The sequence below is a fragment of the Ranitomeya imitator genome, chromosome 8 (genome assembly GCF_032444005.1).
Source record: "Ranitomeya imitator isolate aRanImi1 chromosome 8, aRanImi1.pri, whole genome shotgun sequence".
NCBI lineage: Eukaryota > Metazoa > Chordata > Amphibia > Anura > Dendrobatidae > Ranitomeya > Ranitomeya imitator.
The window spans coordinates 7,680,591-7,706,056 of record NC_091289.1 but is presented as its reverse complement, the minus strand read 5'-3'; the positions used below and the strand labels follow the sequence as shown (position 1 = coordinate 7,706,056).

General features: G+C 45.8%; 1 protein-coding gene across 2 annotated transcripts in view; it reads right to left on the bottom strand.

Annotated features, from left to right (window-relative positions):
• Positions 1 to 25,438, bottom strand: part of GRM7 (glutamate metabotropic receptor 7) — a 478,587-nt gene extending 453,149 nt beyond the window's left edge. The window contains exons 1-2 of one of the 2 annotated variants that reach the window (XM_069736194.1): positions 25,373 to 25,438; positions 19,728 to 19,870 (exon numbers count right to left, since the gene is read on the bottom strand). In XM_069736194.1, coding sequence (XP_069592295.1) covers positions 19,728 to 19,757 — 30 coding nt within the window. In that variant the 5' untranslated portion in view covers positions 19,758 to 19,870; positions 25,373 to 25,438. Of the gene's footprint in view, positions 1 to 19,727; positions 19,871 to 25,330 lie in introns of both variants that reach the window. The other variant, XM_069736195.1, reaches the window with a different exon arrangement.
• Between the last annotated feature and the right edge of the window lie 28 nt (positions 25,439 to 25,466).

Genomic DNA, 25,466 nt, shown 5'->3' with positions numbered 1-25,466 from the left:
GAACAGGAGCACTCGGCCCAGCGTTCCTGTATAAAGGGGATTTTGTGAGGACAGCTGTCGGCCACATGGTAACTCAGCTGACATTTAACTAATGTTTATGGGGGGGCCTTTAGAATTGGGGTCAATCAGCTTTAATTTTTACCTCTAGGCCCGACATCCTGTCTATTCCACAAGGATGGATTATGGGGGTACAAGCACCTCACTATTTTTTTCTTGGTTTGTAAGATGTGGGCAGCATGGTGGCGCAGTGGATAGCACAGCAGCCTTGCAGCACTGGAGTCCTGGGTTCAAGCCCCACTAAGGACAACATCTGCAAAGAGTTTGTATGTTCTCTCCGTGTTTGCGTGGGTTTCCTCCGGGTTCTCCTGTTTCCTCCCACATTCCAAAGACATACTGACAGGGAATCTAGATTGTGAGCCCCAACGGGGACAGTGATGATAATGTGTGCAAACTGTAAAGCGCTGCGGAATATGTTAGCGCTATATAAAAAAATAAAGATTAAATAAAGATTAGATTAAAATATGATAGAATAGGTGGTCCCTTTTTTTCCCACTCTGACCATTGCTGCCCCTCTGGATTCCAATGTTTGCAGCTCACGGAGCGTGTCCTGGATTTGTATTATCTCAGGTTCATAGGCACAGAAGCGAGACGCCTGGTACAGTACCCCCTGCGGGCAACTTTAACAAGTAAATTACCAGACATTCCCATTCTTCCAGATTCCTCCACATGATGTACACATTAGTTATAGGTTTTCAGTTCCTCCTAATGGGAAAAATTGAAAGGTTGTGCCAACGTCACAAGTCACAGCTTCAAGCTGCCATCGACTTTCACACTTACAGTGTAATTATTTGTCAAAGTGTCTCCCCCCTGCTATTACCTGATCATATAGTGATTGTTAAGATCAGAGGCGCCGTCCCCCCGCCGCCCCTCACATTGCATTACATAGACCCCTGCCCTCCGAGCAGCAGCCGCTCACAATTGTCTTTCTAAACCTTCAGGTCTTGTAAAACTTATCACTGGGGCTGAGAATAAAAAGCAAAGTGCGGCCGGTGGTAAATCCAGAGGAGGCTCCGCAGCTGGAGCAGCATTTATTGTATGTGAGAATTATTCATGACTCCTTCTATCGCTGATGGGCGCAGAACACATGGATTCTCCAGGAGGCAACGAAGATTTGTGTGATACCGGGGGCCGAGAGGATTAATAGCCTGTCCTGTGGGCAGCGTCTTCACGGGGAAGAAAGAACAGTATTTACTTACCCGGGAGCCCAGTCTGGATATAGAGAATATACTGCGTATACAATACCGAACATTATCTATATCTATATTACAGTATCTATCTATTATACATGCATTATCTATTATCTATCTACCATATTACAGTATCTATCTATTATATATGCATTATCTATTATCTATCTATATTATCTATTAGAAACAAAAAAAGGAACAGCACAGTATAAATTCTTATCTTCGGGTGCAAGGCCCCTAGACAATCCATCCAATGATTATCCAAACTTCATAGAATTCCAAAAAAGAGGCAGCACTCCATTGTTTCAGTGGAAAAAATGTGCAGGATTTTAATCAACCCACATGTCTGGGCGACGTTTCGGGCTACATATGAGCCTTTCTCAAGCCTACATTCTTGAGAAAGGCTCATTTGTAGCCGAAACGTCGCCCAGACATGTGGGTTGATTAAAATCCTGCACATTTTTTCCACTGAAACAATGGAGTGCTGCCTCTTTTTTGGAATTCTATATTATCTATAATATATGTATTATCTATTAAATATGTATTATCTATTATCTATCAATTATCGATCTATTATCCATCTATCCATTTCATATCTATTCAATAATTGTCTGATCATCTACCTAAATCCAGGGGCCCAATAGTGAAGGTCTGAAGTGAGGCCACCTGCCTGTGCCCCTACATACCCTTTGGCTGCTTTGTGGGGTCTCACTGGGGAGACAGGTGACTGTCCTTCTGTCTGACCACTTAGATGCTATGACCGATTTTCACCATGGCATCTAAGGGGGTAAACAGCTGAGGTCTGATCCTACCACGTGGGGTGTAGGATCAGCACGTGATCTCCTCTGTACAAATCCTTCTTAATTCTCAGGTACATATACAGTGGATGATGGGAGAATGGGCGGACGTCAGGCCCGACGTGGAAGCTCAGGGGTCCCGTAGCAGCGGCGTAGCCTGCGTACCCTTTGCTCTCGTATCACCCTTATCTGGATTCCTCTATGCCAGTCCCAATATCCCCCCTGTGATGTCCTCTCTGTAATGCCGGGGGCTGGCATGGTCGGCAGCTTGAACGTTTCTCTTTAGGATTTTCCTCCTCCTTAGAGAAGTTTCCTTGTGATTTCCCACTTGATCTTGACATCTTTTCTCTTCTTCTAGACGCAATTCCGCAGACTCTTCAGCTCTCGAGATGAAAGAACAGAATCTTCCAGATAACAAAAAAAAAACCTTCAGGTTGGGCGCAGACGGACGAGTTCGGGGAGCGGCAGCCATTCTTCTCATTTAGCGATAAGCTGCGCTCCCGAGAAACACAATCACTACAAATGGTGGCAATTTCCCCGGCCCTTCAATCATGGAGGACTTCCTGAGCGAGGCTCCGTATGCAGTGATGAGGCCTTGTGAGGAGGGGCCGCCATTATGGCATTAAGCCCTTTTTCATTCCTTCTTTCATATTTCCAAATCAATGCTGAGAGCCTCGGTTATGTGCAGAAAGCCAGCGAACACTACACACATAGTGAATAGATGTGCGGAGAGCTGCCTGCCAACGTGGAGGCAAGTGAGGCTACAGGAGGCAAGATCCAGGCCCGTGCCGCTCACAAGGGTGGGCAATAAGGAGCCGCACTAGACCAAGGGATGCCAGGGACCCCCAGACGCCACGTCTTCCCTGCAGAGGATTCACGTTATGTTCCAATGACAATTTCCCTGCAGAATAGTTTTCTAAATCTTATGATTATTGGCTTCAGGGGTCTCAGGGGCACAAACCCCTCTAGAGTATTATTCTGGGCAGTTTTATAAATTCTGGGTATTTTGAGGCATTATTACATGATGCTATTAATCTGGATACAGTGGGATATTATCTGGGCAATATAAGAAATGATCTGGACACTGAGGCATTTCTACGTGATAATAGTTATTTGTGCTCAACATGATGCTATTTATCTGGGCACTATGATACATTATCTGAGCACTTATGGGAGATTATCTGGGCCATTATTTGAGCACTAGATATATGTACCACTATTTATCTGGGCATAGTTTTACGGTTTGAGTATTCTGAAATATTAATTATGATCCACTATTTATCTGGGCAATATAAGAAATTATCTACAGTAGACACTGTGAGGCATTTCTATGTAGCAATAATTATTTGTGCACGGTGGGACATTACATGCTCAATTGTATTTGCGTATTGGATATACAGTATGTGACACTATTTATCTGGGCAATGTGAGGCATTTCTATGTGATAATAGTTATTTGTGCACGGTGGGACATTATATGGGTATTTGTAGTATTATTTGCACATTAGATATACAGTATGTGACACTACTTATCTGGGCAATGTGAGGCATTTTGATTGTATAATAGTTATTCGTGCACGGTGAGACATTACATGGGCATTTGTAGCATTATTTGCGCATTATACAGTATGTGACACTATTTATCTGGGCACTGTGTGATGCTATTCATCTGGGCAATGTGAGGCGTTTCTATATGATAATAGTTATTTGTGCACAGAGGGACATTTTATGGGCATTTGTAGCATTATTTGCCCATTAGATATACAGTATGTGACACTATCTGGGCACTGTGTGATGCTATTTATCTGGGCAATGTAAGGTGTTTCTATATGATAGTTATTTTTGCAAGTGGGACATTATATGGGCATTTGTAGCAGCATTTGAGCATTAGATATAGAGTATGTGACACTATTTATCTAGGCACTATGAGACATTATCTGAGCACTTATGGGAGATTATCTGGGCATTCTGGGGCATTATGTGAGCACTATCTACCACTATTTATCTGGGCATAGTTTTACGTTTTTTCGAGCATTCTGAGGCATTACTATGATCTACTATTTATCTGGGCACTGTGTGACATTATTTGAGCTCCGAGAAATATCTACTACTGTTTATGGACATTGTGTGATTGTATCTGGATTCTTGTTGATACTTTTCATGGAATATTTTTTACTTTTTTATGATTCCCACATTCCAATATTATTATGCAGTTATGATTATGGTTATTACATTATGGAGTGAGTTACATTTTGTGTATTTAGAGACAAATGTCAGTGATGAATATAACTTTCTGGGCCCATTATAACAATCAGAATCCAGGAGGAAGATCAACGTTCAATGTGTCCATAGATCTGGCCATATATTGCCCGACTGCCACATATTCTTTAACCGCTATTCACACTATAATATAGACTCGGGGAAGCGGTGCATGTAATACATTATGGGACTGCAGACCCTCGAGCCACATATAGAGACCCCAGTATTATTAATGGCATGTCAGGGTTGGGCACACATTAGAATACAATGTAACAATCCCGGTAACACAGTGTCCAGATACAATTAGCATTGACTTTCTTGGCCGGGCGCCACTTTCTCATGTTCTTTAATGATGTGATTCTCTTAGTCTTTGTCCAGTAGTTTCACTCGTTGGGATGTTTTTTCCTGGAAGTGTTAGTATTGATCAGCATCTGTAATATGGACTCTATTTCTGACTGCAGCGGTTATTTATCACATTATATTTGCCGCTGTATATTTATACCGTATATCTACATGGACGCGAGCGTCTATAATTTATAATGATGATCCCTCCGGGCAGAGATGATATGACATTTACTGGTTATGCTATTGAGCGATGTGTGAACTGCGCACGGCGCTCGCTATGGGCAAATACAAAGCAATCGATGGCGGCCACTCGGCAAGGCTTGTAATCAGCAACAAAGCAATGCTGCAGCTTTATAGTAGACTGCCCCCAATGCTGCAGCTTTATAGTAGACTGCCCCCAATGCTGCAGCCTTATAGTGGACTGCCCCCAATGCTGCAGCCTTATAGTGGACTGCCCCCAATGCTGCAGCCTTATAGTGGACTGCCCCCAATGCTGCAGCCTTATAGTGGACTGCCCCCAATGCTGCAGCTTTATAGTGGACTGCGCCCAATGCTGCAGCCTTATAGTGGACTGCCCCCAATGCTGCAGCTTTATAGTAGACTGCCCCCAATGCTGCAGCTTTATAGTAGACTGCCCCCAATGCTGCAGCTTTATAGACTGCCTCCAATGCTGCAGTCTTATAGTAAACTGCCCCCACTGCTGCAGCTTTATAGTAGACTGCCCCCAATGCTGCAGCTTTATAGTAGACTGCCTCCAATGCTGCAGTCTTATAGTAAACTGCCCCCACTGCTGCAGCTTTATAGTAGACTGCCCCCAATGCTGCAGCTTTATAGTAGACTGCCCCCACTGCTGCAGGCTTATAGTGGACTGCCCCCAAATGCTACAGCTTTATAGTAGACTGCCCCCAATGCTGCAGTCTTATAGTAGATTGCCCCAATGCTGCAGCCTTATAGTGGACTGCCCCAAATGCTGCAGCCTTATAGTGGACTGCCCCTAATGCTGCAGCCTTATAGTGGACTGCCCCCAATGCTACAGCCTTATAGTGGACTGCCTCCAATGCTGCAGCTTTATAGTAGACTGCCCCTAATGCTGCAGCCTTATAGTGGACTGCCCCCAATGCTGCAGCTTTATAGTGGACTGCCCCTAATGCTGCAGCCTTATAGTGGACTGCCCCCAATGCTGCAGCCTTATAGTAGACTGCCCCTAATGCTGCAGCCTTATAGTGGACTGTCTCCAAAGCTGCAGCCTTATAGTGGACTGCCCCCAAAGCTGCAGCCTTATAGTGGACTGCCCCCAAAGCTGCAGCCTTATAGTGGACTGCCCCCAAAGCTGCAGCCTTATAGTGGACTGCCCCCAAAGCTGCAGCCTTATAGTGGACTGCCCCCAAAGCTGCAGCCTTATAGTGGACTGCCTCCAAAGATGCAGCCTTATAGTGGACTGCCCCCAAAGCTGCAGCCTTATAGTGGACTGCCCCCAATGATGCAGCCTTATAGTGGACTGCCCCCAAAGCTGCAGCCTTATAGTGGACTGCCCACAAAGCTGCAGCCTTATAGTGGACTGCCCCCAAAGCTGAAGCCTTATAGTGGACTGCCTCCAATGATGCAGCCTTATAGTGGACTGCCTCCAAAGCTGCAGCCTTATGGTGGACTGCCCCCAAAGCTGCAGCCTTATAGTGGACTGCCTCCAAAGATGCAGCCTTATAGTGGACTGCCTCCAAAGCTGCAGCCTTATAGTGGACTGCCCCCAAATGCTACAGCTTTATAGTAGACTGCCCCCAATGCTGCAGTCTTATAGTAGATTGCCCCAATGCTGCAGCCTTATAGTGGACTGCCCCAAATGCTGCAGCCTTATAGTGGACTGCCCCTAATGCTGCAGCCTTATAGTGGACTGCCCCCAATGCTACAGCCTTATAGTGGACTGCCTCCAATGCTGCAGCTTTATAGTAGACTGCCCCTAATGCTGCAGCCTTATAGTGGACTGCCCCCAATGCTGCAGCTTTATAGTGGACTGCCCCTAATGCTGCAGCCTTATAGTGGACTGCCCCCAATGCTGCAGCCTTATAGTAGACTGCCCCTAATGCTGCAGCCTTATAGTGGACTGTCTCCAAAGCTGCAGCCTTATAGTGGACTGCCCCCAAAGCTGCAGCCTTATAGTGGACTGCCCCCAAAGCTGCAGCCTTATAGTGGACTGCCCCCAAAGCTGCAGCCTTATAGTGGACTGCCCCCAAAGCTGCAGCCTTATAGTGGACTGCCCCCAAAGCTGCAGCCTTATAGTGGACTGCCTCCAAAGATGCAGCCTTATAGTGGACTGCCCCCAAAGCTGCAGCCTTATAGTGGACTGCCCCCAATGATGCAGCCTTATAGTGGACTGCCCCCAAAGCTGCAGCCTTATAGTGGACTGCCCACAAAGCTGCAGCCTTATAGTGGACTGCCCCCAAAGCTGAAGCCTTATAGTGGACTGCCTCCAATGATGCAGCCTTATAGTGGACTGCCTCCAAAGCTGCAGCCTTATGGTGGACTGCCCCCAAAGCTGCAGCCTTATAGTGGACTGCCTCCAAAGATGCAGCCTTATAGTGGACTGCCTCCAAAGCTGCAGCCTTATAGTGGACTGCCCCCAATGCTGCAGCCTTATAGTGGACTGCCCCCAAAGCTGCTGCCTTATAGTGGACTGCCCCCAATGCTGCAGCCTTATAGTGGACTGCCCCCAATGCTGCAGCCTTATAGTGGACTGCCCCCAAAGCTGCTGCCTTATAGTGGACTGCCCCCAAAGCTGCTGCCTTATAGTGGACTGCCCCCAAAGCTGCAGCCTTATAGTGGACTGCCTCCAAAGATGCAGCCTTATAGTGGACTGCCCCCAATGCTGCAGCCTAATAGTGGACTGCCCCCAATGCTGCAGCCTTATAGTGGACTGCCCCCAATGCTGCAGCCTTATAGTGGACTGCCCCCAATGCTGCAGCCTTATAGTGGACTGCCCCCAATGCTGCAGCCTTATAGTGGACTGCCCCCAATGCTGCAGCCTTATAGTGGACTGCCCCCAATGCTGCAGCCTTATAGTGGACTGCCCCCAATGCTGCAGCCTTATAGTGGACTGCCCCCAATGCTGCAGCCTTATAGTGGACTGCTCCCAATGCTGCAGCCTTATAGTGGACTGCTCCCAATGCTGCAGCCTTATAGTGGACTGCTCCCAATGCTGCAGCCATATAGTGGACTGCCCCCAATGCTGCAGCCTTATAGTGGACTGCTCCCAATGCTTCAGCTTTATAGTGGACTGCCCCCAATGCTGCAGCCTTATAGTGGACTGCTCCATACTGAATATCATAAAGTACTGCAGCGGCCAAGTGTTACCACTGGAGCAGTGCAGCTATAGAGAAGCCCCCAATCACGCAGGGTCACCATGTGGTTTTATTCCAACACATAGAACATGTAACCTTGTATCCGTATAGTCCTCTGCATTGTTTTTTTTTTTTATAATGCCACTAATAATGCACAGCCGGGGGCGAGCGTGCACACGGAAACTCTCGTTTCCGCCACAGAGGTCAGATGGGCTAGATGAGCATTTATAAATTCCCACTCACTCGTTGTACATTCATCCTCGGTGGCTTCCAGGGAGCTCCGAGATCTGCTGTGTAGTTTATGCTTTTGTTTCCAACTTTTCCTAAATATCACAATTTTTTAAAGGTTGTAACCCCTTAAATATTCCTGTATAATCTGTATTTCTTGTTTGGAGGGTGAAGTGACAAAAAACAGAGATCAAGGAAAAGAGACTGATGTGAATTTTTATATATATATTTTATTATTTTTGTACTGCTTGCCTTCGGTAAGTTCTTTAACCAGCGAGATCGCTTCTATTATATACACTGCAACACATCCCGGGCTTCATAGGTGTACAAACATGGCAGTCATGGGGCCCTTCATTAAGCCCCTCAGCTCCCAAGACAATGCCATTGACATGATGCCGATGGTTGAATGGGGGATGGAAGGATCGAAGGGACATGTTCCTCCAGTCTTAGTCTCTTAAATTAGTTTTCCTCAACTCCAGTCCTCAAGCCCCACCAACAGATCATGTTTTTAGGATTTACTTAAAATTGGACATATGATGAAATTGTCACCTGTGCTATTCTAAAAACGGCCTGAAAACAAGATCTTCTGGTGGGGCTTGAGGACTGGGGTTGAGGAACACTGATTAACAGCAGCATCCAAGAAGTTAGGCTACGTTCACATTAGCGTTGCGTCGGGCGCAGGTTTGGAGATGCATGCGTCATGCGCCCCTATATTTAACATGGGGGCGCATGGACATGCGTTGTCTTGCGTTTTGTGACGCATGCGTCATTTTTGGCGCAAGCGTCAGGGCGCAGAGGACGCAGCATGTTGCTTTTTTTTTTGCGTCCAAAAATCAAGCCAAAAATGGACGCATGTGTCACAAAACAATGAGTTTTTGCATGCGTTGTGTCGCCGACGCAACACAACAACGCAAATGTGAACGTAGCCTTAAACTGCTGCAATCATTGCTAGCTGCATTTTCAGCATTTAGACTCAGGTGCCGGCTGTATGACACATCTCCTGCCATACACAGTAAATGCTAATGTGGCAAATTGTAACCTGTACAGAGTGGCCCCTCAGACACCGTGAGCCCTGGCTATTACCTGTGTGGATGCTTCACAGACTACAGTATCCGTGAAGGTCCTAGTGAAGGGGTTCAGCTGGCCGTCAATGGTTGAACAATGAAACGTTCGGCACTTTTCTATGATATTTGTGCTTCCTAAAACTTTTCATCTCTATTTACTGTTTGTAAACAATAACGTTCTGGAGGGTTTGATACAATGTATCCAGTGTGGACACAGCAGCACTCAGACTCTACTCTTTGCCCAACACACCTGAACTGTACTGATACATTGTAGCAAGCCCATCAGCGGTGAGATTAGAACTAGGTCAAGACTTGTTTACAGCCTACAAATATACAGAATATTTACCGTCTTGTAAAAAATGGTGAGAATTTCATCCATTAAGTCGCCAAGCCTCAAGATGGGGAAAAAAAATGGTGAGAAACTGAAACACAAAGTATATTACAAAGTTGCCGGTCTACATTACGGGAGCCGTAGTGGCCATGTTTCTAGTTTGCCATCACTATCCCAGCTTTAGCGTTTGCACTTGGGCTCTGATCTCTCGCAGACAACCATCATCCCATAACCTGAGCTTTTTGCTCCACCAACAATTCCTACTTGGCTGCAGTGAAGCTGAAAGAATCCAGGAGACGGGAGCAAACAATCTGTGCACAAGAGATGTGCAGAAAAATGTAAATAGGTTTTATGTAGCATGACCGAAGCCATCCAGACACAGATCCATCTTATCCCAGGCAGACTCCTCTACCACCGCGGAGCCATATTTCCCCAAACTACAGAATTCCGCTGCAGGCTTTTAGCAGCTGCACAGTGATTCAAGAGCGAACCATTATCCTTAGGAAATACATTAATATAAAGCAGCGCTCCTCTCTCCTCCTGTAACAAATTCAGCATTTCCCTTCAACTTTGCAACAACTATTCGGAAAAATTCATTCAATTATAAATGGCTTCGCTGGCAGGTAAAAGAGCAGTCTATAAGGGGATAAGTCAGCCCCCTGTTCTGGCTTCACCTGCATGAAACTGGAATGTCCAGATATCCGAGCAAATGTATAAAAAGCACTGACAAAATAGGAGCAGATCTTCATACCAGTGAGGAAGGGGATTGGTTCCATTCTTGTTCCATGGGAGGCTATCCTTCACACAGACTTTGGGGTGACACTCGGGGACACTCAGTACCCCTGTAAACAGCACACATTATGGCATATGTTAGGGCACATTGCGTCATGTAATGGCACACATTATGGCACGTTACAACACACAATTAGGGCACATGTTACGACACATTCTGACACACATCATGGCATTCATTACTATTATTATTTATTTATATAGCAGCATTGATTCCATGGTGCTGTACATGAGAAGGGGTTACATACAAGTTAGGCTTCTTTCACACTAGCGTCGGGCTCGGCCCGTCGCAGTGCGTCGGGCCGAGGTTACCGACGCTAGTGTTGTCTCCGCCGCACAACGGGTGCAGCGGATGCTGCTTTTCAGCGCATCCGCTGCCCCATTGTGATGTGCGGGGAGGTGGGGGCGGAGTTCCATCCGCGTATGCGCGGTCGGAAAAGACGGTCCGTCGGCTGCAAAAAACGTTACATGGAACGCTTTTTGCGGCCGACAGGCCGCCACAACACGGCGCAACCGTCACGCGACGGTTGCGACGTGTGGCAATCCGTCGCAATGCGTCGCGTAATGTTAGTCAATGGAGAAAAAACGCATCCTGCAAACACCTTTGCAGGATGCGTTTTTTTCTGCAAAATGACGCATTGTGACGGATTGCAGTTAACGCTAGTGTGAAAGTAGCCTTACAAATATCACTTACAGTAAACAAACTAACAATGACGGACTGATACAGAGGGGCGAGGACCCTGCCCTTGCAGGCTCACATTCTACGTTACGGCGCACGTTACGGCACATTATCATAACTTGTACACCTTTTCGTGATGTGGAGGAGCGCATGGAGCTCACCAACAATAGTTACATTTGTCAGATCCTGAGATCAATACACTGGAAACAAAAATCAAACTCTCTCTAGTCATGATAGCTTGTTACACTGTGTCAGTGCAACCAAAATGGCTCAGTCTGACATCTGGGCTGGTTAACTCACAGAAGCAATTGTGCCAATCTGTCAGCTGAGAAAATATTAGGTCAGGATGAGTGTTCAAACACTTGATACAAACAAGAAGCTACCAACAGCAAGAAATTATATTGAAAACGAGGACTTCAAAAGCAAAACAGATTACAGAGCTGGTGGGATTATGCTTCATTTAAGGGATGCAGGCGCTGTAACTCCTGATGACTTTGCAAGAGCCGGATTACAAATTGGTGCTGGGGCTGCTCCGTCTGAGGAGAAGACTCAGGGTATGTGCACACATTGCGGATTCTCTGCGGATCCGCAGCGTTTTTTGAGGTGCAGAAACACTGCAGATCCGCAAATGATTTACAGTACAATGTAAATCAATGAGAAAAAAAAAAATGCTGTGCACACTTTGCGGAAAATCCCAGGCGGAAACGCTGCGGTTTAAAAGAAGTAGCATGTCACTTCTTTTTTGTGAATCTGCAGTGGTTTTGCACCCATTCCATTATAGAAAACCGCAGGGGTAAAAAACGCAGCAAATCCGCAAGAAAACCGCACAAAAAACGCTGCGGAACGGCACAAAAAACAAGACAAATCCGCAGGTGCGTTTTCTGCCAGGAGAGGCAGAATCCGCACCAGAAATTCCTAAGGCTAATCGTGTGCACCTAGCCTCAGAGCAGTGACTGCGTAAAATGTCAGGCGGATCACGGAGAGAGGATAGACCTGTCAGGCATAGACCAGCGGCCGGCTTGGGGCAGGCAATAGTGAGAGCGCAGGAAAGTTGTTAGTGTTTTTCCCTCTCTGCTGCACTTCTGACTCATTGGCGGAAACTTAAAACAACAGATTTTTCTAAGGCTATGTGCACACTGGTTTTTTGAGTTTTGGAGTAGAAACTGAGCGGAAACTCTCCAAATCCTCCTCCATGTCTCAAACGCCTCAAAAACGTTGAGTTTCTGCTCAGTTCCAAAAACTGAGGAGTCCAGGTGCACATAGTCCAGAATTTCATATCTAAATTCTGCAGCAAGAAAAGGATTTAATCAGCTTTAAAGGGATTTACACACATTTAGTGAGGGATATAATATTCTATTGACAGGTTATCTAGAAAGCAGCATAAGATGAGGTGGATGTACTGAAGAAGTGGTGTCCACATGGCCACCAGGACCAGTACTCCTAATCCCCCTTATTCTGCATCCCACAGTAATAATCCCACAAGCAGCTTCTTCGCTCACTTCCTCCGGTCTCGTCCTACAGAATTCATCTTTATTTCCCTGTTACATATTGCGGAGATACATCCTGCTTCAGTAATGGATGCAGATAACACACCGGGTTCAGGGCTTGTTATCGGTCACTCCATCCGATAACCCAACTATAAGCCCCAGTAATTGTCCTTGGGCTGAGTCACGAATCCTCTGTCCTATAAGTCGGTGCTATGATCTGCTGTGCAGCCATCAGGGCTCACATAATGAACTCCTTCCTGACATCAGTCCATTCTGCCATTAATAAGTGCAGGGCTCCACGCGGTAAGTAACGAGGAATATGAATTCCCATTAGCAGCCCGACACCTCTATAAATCTGCATAAGTGCTCTGTAAAGCTTTTCTGTATCACTGCCATTAAGCACTGTATGGCCATCACACATCCCACTATTTACATAGCATCCACTATATATACAGTGGGGCAAAAAAGTATTTAGTCAGTCAGCAATAGTGCAAGTTCCACCACTTAAAAAGATGAGAGGCGTCTGTAATTTACATCATAGTTAGACCTCAATTATGGGAGACAAACTGAGAAAAAAAAATCCAAAAAATCACATTGTCTGTTTTTTTAACATTTTATTTGCATATTATGGTGGAAAATAAGTATTTGGTCAGGAACAAAATTTCATCTCAATACTTTGTAATATATCCTTTGTTGGCAATGACAGAGGTCAAACGTTTTCTGTAAGTCTTCACAAGGTTGCCACACACTGTTGTTGGTATGTTGGCCCATTCCTCCATGCAGATCTCCTCTAGAGCAGTGATGTTTTTGGCTTTTCGCTTGGCAACACGGACTTTCAACTCCCTCCAAAGGTTTTCTATAGGGTTGAGATCTGGAGACTGGCTAGGCCACTCCAGGACCTTGAAATGCTTCTTACGAAGCCACTCCTTCGTTGCCCTGGCGGTGTGCTTTGGATCATTGTCATGTTGAAAGACCCAGCCACGTTTCATCTTCAATGCCTTTGCTGATGGAAGGAGGTTTGCACTCAAAATCTCACGATACATGGCCCCATTCATTCTTTCATGTACCCGGATCAGTCGTCCTGGCCCCTTTGCAGAGAAACAACCCCAAAGCATGATGTTTCCACCACCATGCTTTACAGTAGGTATGGTGTTTGATGGATGCAACTCAGTATTCTTTTTCCTCCAAACACGACAAGTTGTGTTTCTACCAAACAGTTCCAGTTTGGTTTCATCAGACCATAGGACATTCTCCCAAAACTCCTCTGGATCATCCAAATGCTCTCTAGCAAACTTCAGACGGGCCCGGACATGTACTGGCTTAAGCAGTGGGACACGTCTGGCACTGCAGGATCTGAGTCCATGGTGGCGTAGTGTGTTACTTATGGTAGGCCTTGTTACATTGGTCCCAGCTCTCTGCAGTTCATTCACTAGGTCCCCCCGCGTGGTTCTGGGATTTTTGCTCACCGTTCTTGTGATCATTCTGACCCCACGGGGTGGGATTTTGCGTGGAGCCCCAGATCGAGGGAGATTATCAGTGGTCTTGTATGTCTTCCATTTTCTAATTATTGCTCCCACTGTTGATTTCTTCACTCCAAGCTGGTTGGCTATTGCAGATTCAGTCTTCCCAGCCTGGTGCAGGGCTACAATTTTGTTTCTGGTGTCCTTTGACAGCTCTTTGGTCTTCACCATAGTGGAGTTTGGAGTCAGACTGTTTGAGGGTGTGCACAGGTGTCTTTTTATACTGATAACAAGTTTAAACAGGTGCCATTACTACAGGTAATGAGTGGAGGAAAGAGGAGACTCTTAAAGAAGAAGTTACAGGTCTGTGAGAGCCAGAAATCTTGATTATTTGGTCAGAAACAAACACTTATTTTCCACCATAATATGCAAAAAAAATGATAAAAAAACAGACAATGTGATTTTCTGGATTTTTTTTCTCAGTTTGTCTCCCATAGTTGAGGTCTACCTATGATGTAAATTACAGACGCCTCTCATCTTTTTAAGTGGTGGAACTTGCACTATTGCTGACTGACTAAATACTTTTTTGCCATATATATATATATATATATATATATATATATATATATATATATATATATATATATATATATATATACACACACGTATATATATATATATATACACACACATATATATATATATATATATATATATATATATATATATATATATACACACACACACATATATATATATATACACATATATATATATATACACATATATATATATATACACATATATATATATATACACATATATATATATATACACATATATATATATATATATATATATATATATATATATATATATATATATATATATATATATATATATAATTGTCATCATCAGTCATCGGTAACAGTAATGTGCAGGCACGCGCCCTGCACACACTGCACTTAGTGGTGGAGCCCCCTAAGAGGTATAATAGCGCTTGAATGGTTATTTTCCATACAGATGACCCTGTGGCTGCCGCCAGTTGCTCAGATGACTCGTTCCTCATGGGCAGATCTACCTGCTCCTCATGGGCGGATCTGCCTGCTCCTCATGGGCGGATCTGCCTGCTCCTCATGGGCGGATCTGCCTGCTCCTCATGGGCGGATCTGCCTGCTCCTCATGGGCGGATCTGCCTGCTCCTCATGGGCGGATCTACCTGCTCCTCCTGCATCTGGAATCTATCTCCATGCGCCCTGGATGTGGAAACTGAATAAAAGCTTTATGTAAACAGAACAGTTTTCTCAACTTTTTAACAGATTTTAGGAGGAATTTATCAAAGATTTCACACTAGTTTTCAGGGGGTTCATAAGGTGGCGAAAAGTTTATTTTTCTATGTGCAAAAAGTTGTGACTTGTTGGTTTCTTACTCTCAGGGTTTTTTTTTTTGGTTTTTTTAAAGTGGGTTGGAAAGTGAGAGTAGTGAGCTATGGAAAATGTTTAAGCCAAGTTTCTAAGTTGCAACTTTTTAAAGTAATAAAACTTTTTAAAAAAGTGAAAAAACAACTCCAGATGGCAGCGAAGGATATAAACATGCATAATGGTTATCAAATACTTTGATAAATTTGGTGCAAAAAAAATTGCAACGCAGCCTCATGGAAAACAGACATTAAGTATTCTGCTCATGATAAATTGATGTTTTAGTTCTTGACATTTTCATGATTTCTCTTAGCCGTCAGTGAATGTGGACATACATCTGGAGGAATAAAGCAACACGTATCCTAGCTACCAGGTCAGTCTAAATACATTATACATCAACAGAACTAATCTCAGGTCCCATTAGTTTGTTACAATGTGTCAGTGCAGGTAAAATGTATCCATCTGTAACCACAATTAGGGCACGTGCACACTAAGTATTTGGGGCAGAAATTTCTGCATCTCTTGGCAGCAGGATATACATTTGTTTTTTGCTACGTTCATACTGCATTTTCTACTTGTGTTTCGGTGCAGATTTTCCTCAGCTCATTATGGCGAAATCTGCATCAAAAACGCTGAAAAAATTGACACGAAATCTGCAAGTCACAAATAAGCACCGTGCGCACGAGACTTCAGGATTCACATTCATTTTGCCGACATCAGGAAACCCTTCAGGTTTTGTGACAAAGCAGCACTGGAAAAAAAAAAAAAAGCAAAAAAATGCAACGTGTGCGCACAGTCTTATTGTCTACACTCGATACAACTGTTACAGACTCTCAGCTGTGAAAAGTATTTCCTTATATTTACACTGGACAAATTGTTGCTGAAATGTCCCATTCATCTGAATGGAGATTGCACAAATCCATCTTTTGCTGCCAAAGCAACTCCATTAGGATGAATGGTTCTCGTTTTCAGTTGCAAAAAATGTCAACCCCTCCACCCCCGGATATAAGGAATTATGTTTCCATTCACTGACAGCAAGTCTTTAAACAATTTATTAGGAGGCTTTATATTATTCCCACACATCGATGTCGCCTCTGTGAAGTGTATGGCAGGTTTCAGCCTGCGGGGCGCCTGCGGGGTCCACATGGCTCCTCGTCCTGGTCGCCTTCATTGACATTCCCTCCATCTCATCCTAATAGAGCAGTCAGTTAATGGCATGTATGGCCTCCTCCGTCAGCCTCACTCCGCAGGGAAGATTACATTGTGAGCCGGCAGGAATTCCCAGCACGCCCAGCATAGCGGAATATCGTACATTTCATTTCACTCGGTTTAAGCTCCGATGCATTCAGCGTTCCCAGTCCGGGCACAGAATAATTTGCTGGAAATATTAAGTAACTCCGGAGCATCGTTCAGGTGTTGGCGGATGAGTTACACCGCGACAAAGTGGCTAATTTAATGAAAGTGAAATTGGACGATCTGGGGAGCGGCCGAACCGTGGATGGAAAGGCATCAATATGATGAATATCCGGCGGAGTAATGTGGCGGCATGCATATTGCATAGCGGGCGACATATAGGTTTCTCATTTAGGCTTCTTTAGCCTTGAACGCCCAGAGGAGAAGTCAGGAGCCGGAGAAGTGCTCTGATGATTGCCTGAAATCCACGCAACCATATGAGCTAAAATCCGACTTTGGCTGAGAAGGGACATATAGGGTCTGATAATTGACTTCTATGGACTTAAAGGGACAGTCCACCCAATACAAGCGGAAGATAGGAGTCCCAATGCTTCTCAGTCCACGTTTCTGGGACACTAAAGTAACAGCCGATGTGGCCACCCCTGTGATTTTCAGATGGGTACTCAGATGTCTTAGGCCAGTCTCACACGTCCAGATAATTCCGGTACCGGAATTATCCGCATCCGTGTGTCCGTGTGCTTACGCTGAACATCAGTGTGGCACACGTGCGGCAGCCGTGTGCCGCCCGTGTGCCAACTGGATACCACACGGACCGTGCAGGAGACAGCGCTACAAGTAAGCGCTGTCCCCTGCATCTGGTGCTGAAGCCGCCATTCATATCTTCTTTCCAGCAGCGTTCGCTGTGGAGAAGATATGAAAAACCCTTTTTTTTTTCCCTTGTTTAAAATAAAGATCCCTGTCCCCTATAGCGATATAATGTCCTAAAGCGCCTACATAATATTCCAACACAATGCCAAAAACAGTGCCATAAATAATATCGCTACATAGTAATTACCGGTAATCCCACATAGTGATAACAAACTAGATATGGAATGTGCTGGATATATCCACATTGCAATACTATGCTAAAAAAGAGAACCATACATAATACCGCCATATAGTACATACTTAATAGTCTTCCTATAGTGTCACAATATCATAGATTTTTAAGAAATGTAAATATTTTATATGGTTTGTGAAGTATCTGAATAATATTAACATACATTGCTAAACATAATACTGCAACAAAGTTCAAATTATTAGTAAAAAAATGTCAAAGTAACCCCACTATATAATGTGTATAAATATACAAGATCGTTCTTGAAGAATCTACATCATGTAGTACACTGCTAAACAGCATCATATATTGTCTGTATAATACTGCCGCATAGTGCATACATTACCGAAAACAGTGTCAAAATTACAAAGCTCTGCAATTGTCGAATGACAAACAGTGCTACATAGCATTATAACCGAGTTCCTCCATGATAGCATCATACAATATCTGCATAATTATCCCATACAGTGTCAACATATGTATGTTACACCACCATACAGTGCTAAATAATAATGGTACAGAATATATGATCGTGCCAGACAGTAATTGATGCATGAAATTTCACAATAACAAAGCTGGTGATATCCAAACAGGTTATATGGGTCGTAAATAAATAATATCACCATGTATATAGTGCTTAGTAATAGTGCTGTAAAGTACCGACATAATAGTGAAATACAATAACTACATAACGGACCTATATAATGCAGAAATAACAAACAATACTATATGTAATGCCCATGTAAATGTGCCACAGTTAATAAATAATACTACCATTCAGTGCTAAATAATAGTGCTACAAAGCACCTATATAATAGTGTCCTGTGATACCTACATGACTGTTATTACAGTAACAAAATAACAGTAATGTAAAACGTGTTTCATGGTTCCGAAATAATATCGCTATATAGTGATAAAAGTGTTATGCGTAATACTGTCATATAGTGACCCATAAATACCAGGCAGTGCAAAAATTACTGAGCTTTCGAATGCTGAAGTGCTACAAAGGTAACATAGTAACATAGTAACATAGTTGGTAAGGCCGAAAAAAGACATTTGTCCATCCAGTTCAGCCTATATTCCATCATAATAAATACCCAGATCTACGTCCTTCTACAGAACCTAATAATTGTATGATACAATATTGTTCTGCTCCAGGAAGACATCCAGGCCTCTCTTGAACCCCTCGACTGAGTTCGCCATCACCACCTCCTCAGGCAAGCAATTCCAGATTCTCACTGCCCTAACAGTAAAGAATCCTCTTCTATGTTGGTGGAAAAACCTTCTCTCCTCCAGACGCAAAGAATGCCCCCTTGTGCCCGTCACCTTCCTTGGTATAAACAGATCCTCAGCGAGATATTTGTATTGTCCCCTTATATACTTATACATGGTTATTAGATCGCCCCTCAGTCGTCTTTTTTCTAGACTAAATAATCCTAATTTCGCTAATCTATCTGGGTATTGTAGTTCTCCCATCCCCTTTATTAATTTTGTTGCCCTCCTTTGTACTCTCTCTAGTTCCATTATATCCTTCCTGAGCACCGATGCCCAAAACTGGACACAGTACTCCATGTGCGGTCTAACTAGGGATTTGTACAGAGGCAGTATAAGGTCATAATTAATGCTTCTGAATTCTTACAACGCATGCACTGCACACTTTCAGGATTCTCCCTTGCCGATGACAAGAGTGGACGGTCATGTCAGCACACGTATGCGATTTCAATACTTCTGGCCACATGCCAACTAGACTTGTTCTGCTTCGCTCAACTCATTTTCATTAAGTAAGGCTATGCACGTTTTGTCAGCACGTGACCGCATGTATGTAAATCGCCGGCACAAAAGAATCCTGACAGTGTCCAGTGCGCAGTGTGAGAACTCAGAAGTCTGCAGTCACAAAAAATGACTGCAGACTTATCACAAACCTGGACATCCCCTTTAATGCTCCTAACAAATAAAAATATGAGAATTAGTATCACAAAAACCATGTACATGAAGATACCTTATAGATGAAGGACTCCAGACACAACATCTTTCATTTTATCTTCATTTTGTCCAGACGCCATGATGAATCTTCTCTCCCACAGCCGTCTCCGCAGACTCCCATCTTCTCCAGTCTTGTGCAGCACATCCCCACATGACGCCCTTAAAGAAACCAGAGTCATTATAATGCTCCCGAATAACAATAATTTCCCCTCACTATATTCTCTGCACAAAATATGACCCTCACACTGCCCCTCCTATGGTACATGCCCGCCACACTGCCCTCTCCTTTCTATATTGGGACTCCTCTTCACTCTGTCCCCCCTATAGGGCCCAGTCTCTATACTGTGGCCCCTCACCACACTCCCCCTCCATGGCTGTGACCTTACACTTTTCACCCATGCTATCCCGCCACACTACTCAGTCTTTATTCTGTGCCCACTCACACTCCCCCCATACTGTCTGTAAATTATTCCTTGCCTCCTCATGCTGTCTTCTCTCACATCCACCTGCTAACCAAACTGTCACTTCACAAATCCCTGACTCCCCATGCTGTGTCTGCACCAATCCCCCACTCCCCATACTGTGTCTGCACCAATCCCCCACTCCCCATACTGTGTCTGCACCAATCCCCCACTCCCCATACTGTGTCTGCACAAATCCCCCACTCCCCATACTGTGTCTGCACAAATCCCCCACTCCCCATACTGTGTCTGCACCAATCCCCCACTCCCCATACTGTCTACACCAATCCCCCACTCCCCATACTGTGTCTGCACCCATCCCCCATACTGTTTCCTAATATATGCCCCCCATCTTCCCACTTGCCCCACATACTGTGGTTTCAAATCTTTCCTGTTTTCCATATTGTCTCTGCACCTGTCCCTCCCTTGCTCCCCAAACTTGTCCTCAAATCTCTCCCCCCTCCTGTTACACTAAGTCTTTCCATACAGAATAAATAGAGCAAATCTTCCTCCACACAATAAATCCCCCCATGAAGTAAGCCTTCCCCCACAGAATCCTCCTCACAGAATAAATCCCCCACACACACACACACACACAAATAAATCCCACACACACACAGAATAAATCCCCCACACACACAGAATAAACCCCCCACACACACAGAATAAACCCCCCACACACACAGAATAAATCCCCCCCACACATACACACACACACAGAATAACCACACAGAATAAATCCCCCACACACACACAGAATAAATCCCCCCCACACACACACAGAATAAATCCCCCCACACACACACAGAATAAATCCCCCCACACACACAGAATAAATCCCCCCCACACACAGAATAAATCCCCCCACACACACACAGAATAAATCCCCCACACACACACACAGAATAACCACACACACAGAATAAATCCCCCCACACACAGAATAAATCCCCCCCACACACACACACAGAATAAATCCCCCCCACACACACAGAATAAATCCCCCCCACACACACACACAGAATAAATCCCCCCCACACACACACACAGAATAAATCCCCCCCTCACACACAGAATAACCGCACACACAGAATAAATCCCCCCACACACACAGAATAAATCCCCCACACACACACACACACACACACACAGAATAAATCCCCCACACACACACACAGAATAAATCCCCCCCCACACACACACAGAATAAATCCCCCCACACACACACAGAATAAATCCCCCCCACACACACACAGAATAAATCCCCCCCCACAAACACACAGAATAAATCCCCCCCACACACAGAATAAATCCCCCCACACACACAGAATAAATCCCCCCACACACACACAGAATAAATCCCCCACACACACACACAGAATAAATCCCCCACACACACACACACAGAATAAATCCCCCCACACACACACACAGAATAAATCCCCCCTCACACAGAATCCCCCCCTCACACACACACAGAATAAATCCCCCACACACACAGAATAAATCCCCCACACACACAGAATAAATCCCCCCCACACACACACACACAGAATAAATCCCCCCCTCGCACAGAATAAATCCCCCCCTTCGCACAGAATAAATACCCCCCTTCGCACAGAATAAATCCCCCCCTCGCACAGAAAAAATCCCCCCCACACACACACAGAATAAATCCCCCCACACACACACAGAATAAATCCCCCCACACACACAGAATAAATCCCCCCCACACACACAGAATAAATCCCCCCCACACACACAGAATAAATCCCCCCACACACACAGAATAAATCCCCCACACACACACACACACAGAATAACCACACACACAGAATAAATCCCCCCACACACAGAATAAATCCCCCCACACACACACACAGAATAAATCCCCCCCCCACACACACACACACAGAATAAATCCCCCCCTCGCACAGAATAAATCCCCCTCCACACACAGAATAAATCCCCCACACACACACAGAATAAATCCCCCCCACACACACACACAGAATAAATCCCCCCCCACACACACACAGAATAAATCCCCCCACACACAGAATAAATCCCCCCCACACACAGAATAAATCCCCCCACACACACACAGAATAAATCCCCCCACACACACACAGAATAAATCCCCCCACACACACACACACAGAATAACCACACACACAGAATAAATCCCCCCACACACAGAATAAATCCCCCCCACACACACACACACAGAATAAATCCCCCACACACACACAGAATAAATCCCCCCCACACACACAGAATAAATCCCCCCCTCACACACAGAATAACCGCACACACAGAATAAATCCCCCCACACACACACACACACACACACAGAATAAATCCCCCACACACACACACAGAATAAATCCCCCCCCACACACACACAATAAATCCCCCCCACACACACACAGAATAAATCCCCCCCACACACACACAGAATAAATCCCCCCCCACACACACACAGAATAAATCCCCCCCCCACACACACACAGAATAAATCCCCCCACACACACACAGAATAAATCCCCCACACACACACACAGAATAAATCCCCCACACACACACACAGAATAAATCCCCCACACACACACAGAATAAATCCCCCCCCACACACACACAGAATAAATCCCCCCTCACACAGAATAAATCCCCCCCTCACACACACACAGAATAAATCCCCCACACACACAGAATAAATCCCCCACACACACACACAGAATAAATCCCCCCCCCACACACACACACACACACACAGAATAAATCCCCCCCTCGCACAGAATAAATCCCCCCACACACACACAGAATAAATCCCCCCACACACACACAGAATAAATCCCCCACACACACAGAATAAATCCCCCCACACACACACAGAATAAATCCCCCCCCACACACACACACACAGAATAACCACACACACAGAATAAATCCCCCCACACACAGAATAAATCCCCCCCACACACACAGAATAAATCCCCCACACACACACACACACACAGAATAAATCCCCCCCACACACACACACAGAATAAATCCCCCCCACACACACAATAAATCCCCCCCTCACACACAGAATAACCGCACACACAGAATAAATCCCCCCACACACACAGAATAAATCCCCCCCACACACACACACACAGAATAAATCCCCCACACACACACACACAGAATAAATCCCCCCACACACACACACAGAATAAATCCCCCCACACACACACAGAATAAATCCCCCCCACACACACACAGAATAAATCCCCCCCCCACACACACACAGAATAAATCCCCCCCCCCCCACACACAGAATAAATCCCCCCCCCACACACACAGAATAAATCCCCCACACACACACACAGAATAAATCCCCCCCACACACACACAGAATAAATCCCCCACACACACACACACACACACAGAATAAATCCCCCCCCACACACACACAGAATAAATCCCCCCTCACACAGAATAAATCCCCCACACACACAGAATAAATCCCCCACACACACACACAGAATAAATCCCCCCCACACACACACACAGAATAAATCCCCCCCTCGCACAGAATAAATCCCCCCCCTTCGCACAGAATAAATCCCCCCCCCTCGCACAGAATTAATCCCCCCCCCACACAGAATAAATCCGCCCCCCTCACACAGAATAAATCCCCCCCTCACACAGAATAAATCCCCCCCCACACACAGAATAAATCCCCCCCCACACACACAGAATAAATCCCCCCCTCGCACAGAATAAATCCCCCCCCTCACACAGAATAAATCCCCCCCCCACACACACAGAATAAATCCCCCCCACACACACACAGAATAAATCCCCCCCCACACACACACAGAATAAATCCCCCCCCACACACACAGAATAAATCCCCCCCTCGCACAGAATAAATCCCCCCCTCGCACAGAATAAATCCCCCCCCACACACAGAATAAATCCCCCCCCACACACACAGAATAAATCCCCCCCTCGCACAGAATAAATCCCCCCCCTCACACAGAATAAATCCCCCCCCCACACACACAGAATAAATCCCCCCCACACACACACAGAATAAATCCCCCCCCACACACACACAGAATAAATCCCCCCCCACACACACAGAATAAATCCCCCCCTCGCACAGAATAAATCCCCCCCCTTCGCACAGAATAAATCCCCCCCCCACACACAGAATAAATCCCCCCACCCCCCGCACAGAATAAATCCCCCCCCCCTCGCACAGAATAAATCCCCCCCCCCCTCGCACAGAATAAATCCCCCCCCCTCGCACAGAATAAATCCGCCCCCCTCGCACAGAATAAATCCCCCCTCACACAGAATAAATCCCCCCCACACAGAATAAATTACCCCCCTCCGCACAGAATAAATCCCCCCCTCACACAGAATAAATCCCCCCACCCCCACACAGAATAAATCCCCCCCCCCACACAGAATAAATCCCCCCCCCACACAGAATAAATCCCCCCCCCCACACAGAATAAATCCCCCCCCCCACACAGAATAAATCCCCCCCCCCACACAGAATAAATCCCCCCCCCCCACACACAGAATAAATCCCCCCCCCCCCACACAGAATAAATCCCCCCCCCCCACACAGAATAAATCCCCCCACACAGAATAAATCCCCCCCCCCCCCACACAGAATAAATCCCCCCCCCCCACACACAGAATAAATCCCCCCCCCCCCACAGAATAAATCCCCCCCCCCCCACAGAATAAATCCCCCCCCCCCCCACAGAATAAATCCCCCCCCACAGAATAAATCCCCCCCCCCCCACACAGAATAAATCCCCCCCCCCCCACACAGAATAAATCCCCCCCCCCCCACACAGAATAAATCCCCCCCCCCCCACACAGAATAAATCCCCCCCCCCCCCACACAGAATAAATCCCCCCCCCCCCCCACAGAATAAATCCCCCTCCCCCCCCACACAGAATAAATCCCCCTCCCCCCCCACACAGAATAAATCCCCCTCCCCCCCCACACAGAATAAATCCCCCTCCCCCCCCACACAGAATAAATCCCCCTCCCCCCCCACACAGAATAAATCCCCCTCCCCCCCCACACAGAATAAATCCCCCTCCCCCCCCACACAGAATAAATCCCCCTCCCCCCCCTCACATGTAATCTCCGGGGTCTTCAGCTCCACACTGCCGCACTCACCACCGATGCTTTTCCCACTTCTGTCCTGACTAAGCGCCGCCCAGTGACGTCAGCAGCGTGATCACATGACCCGGTCACATGACCCGGTCACGCT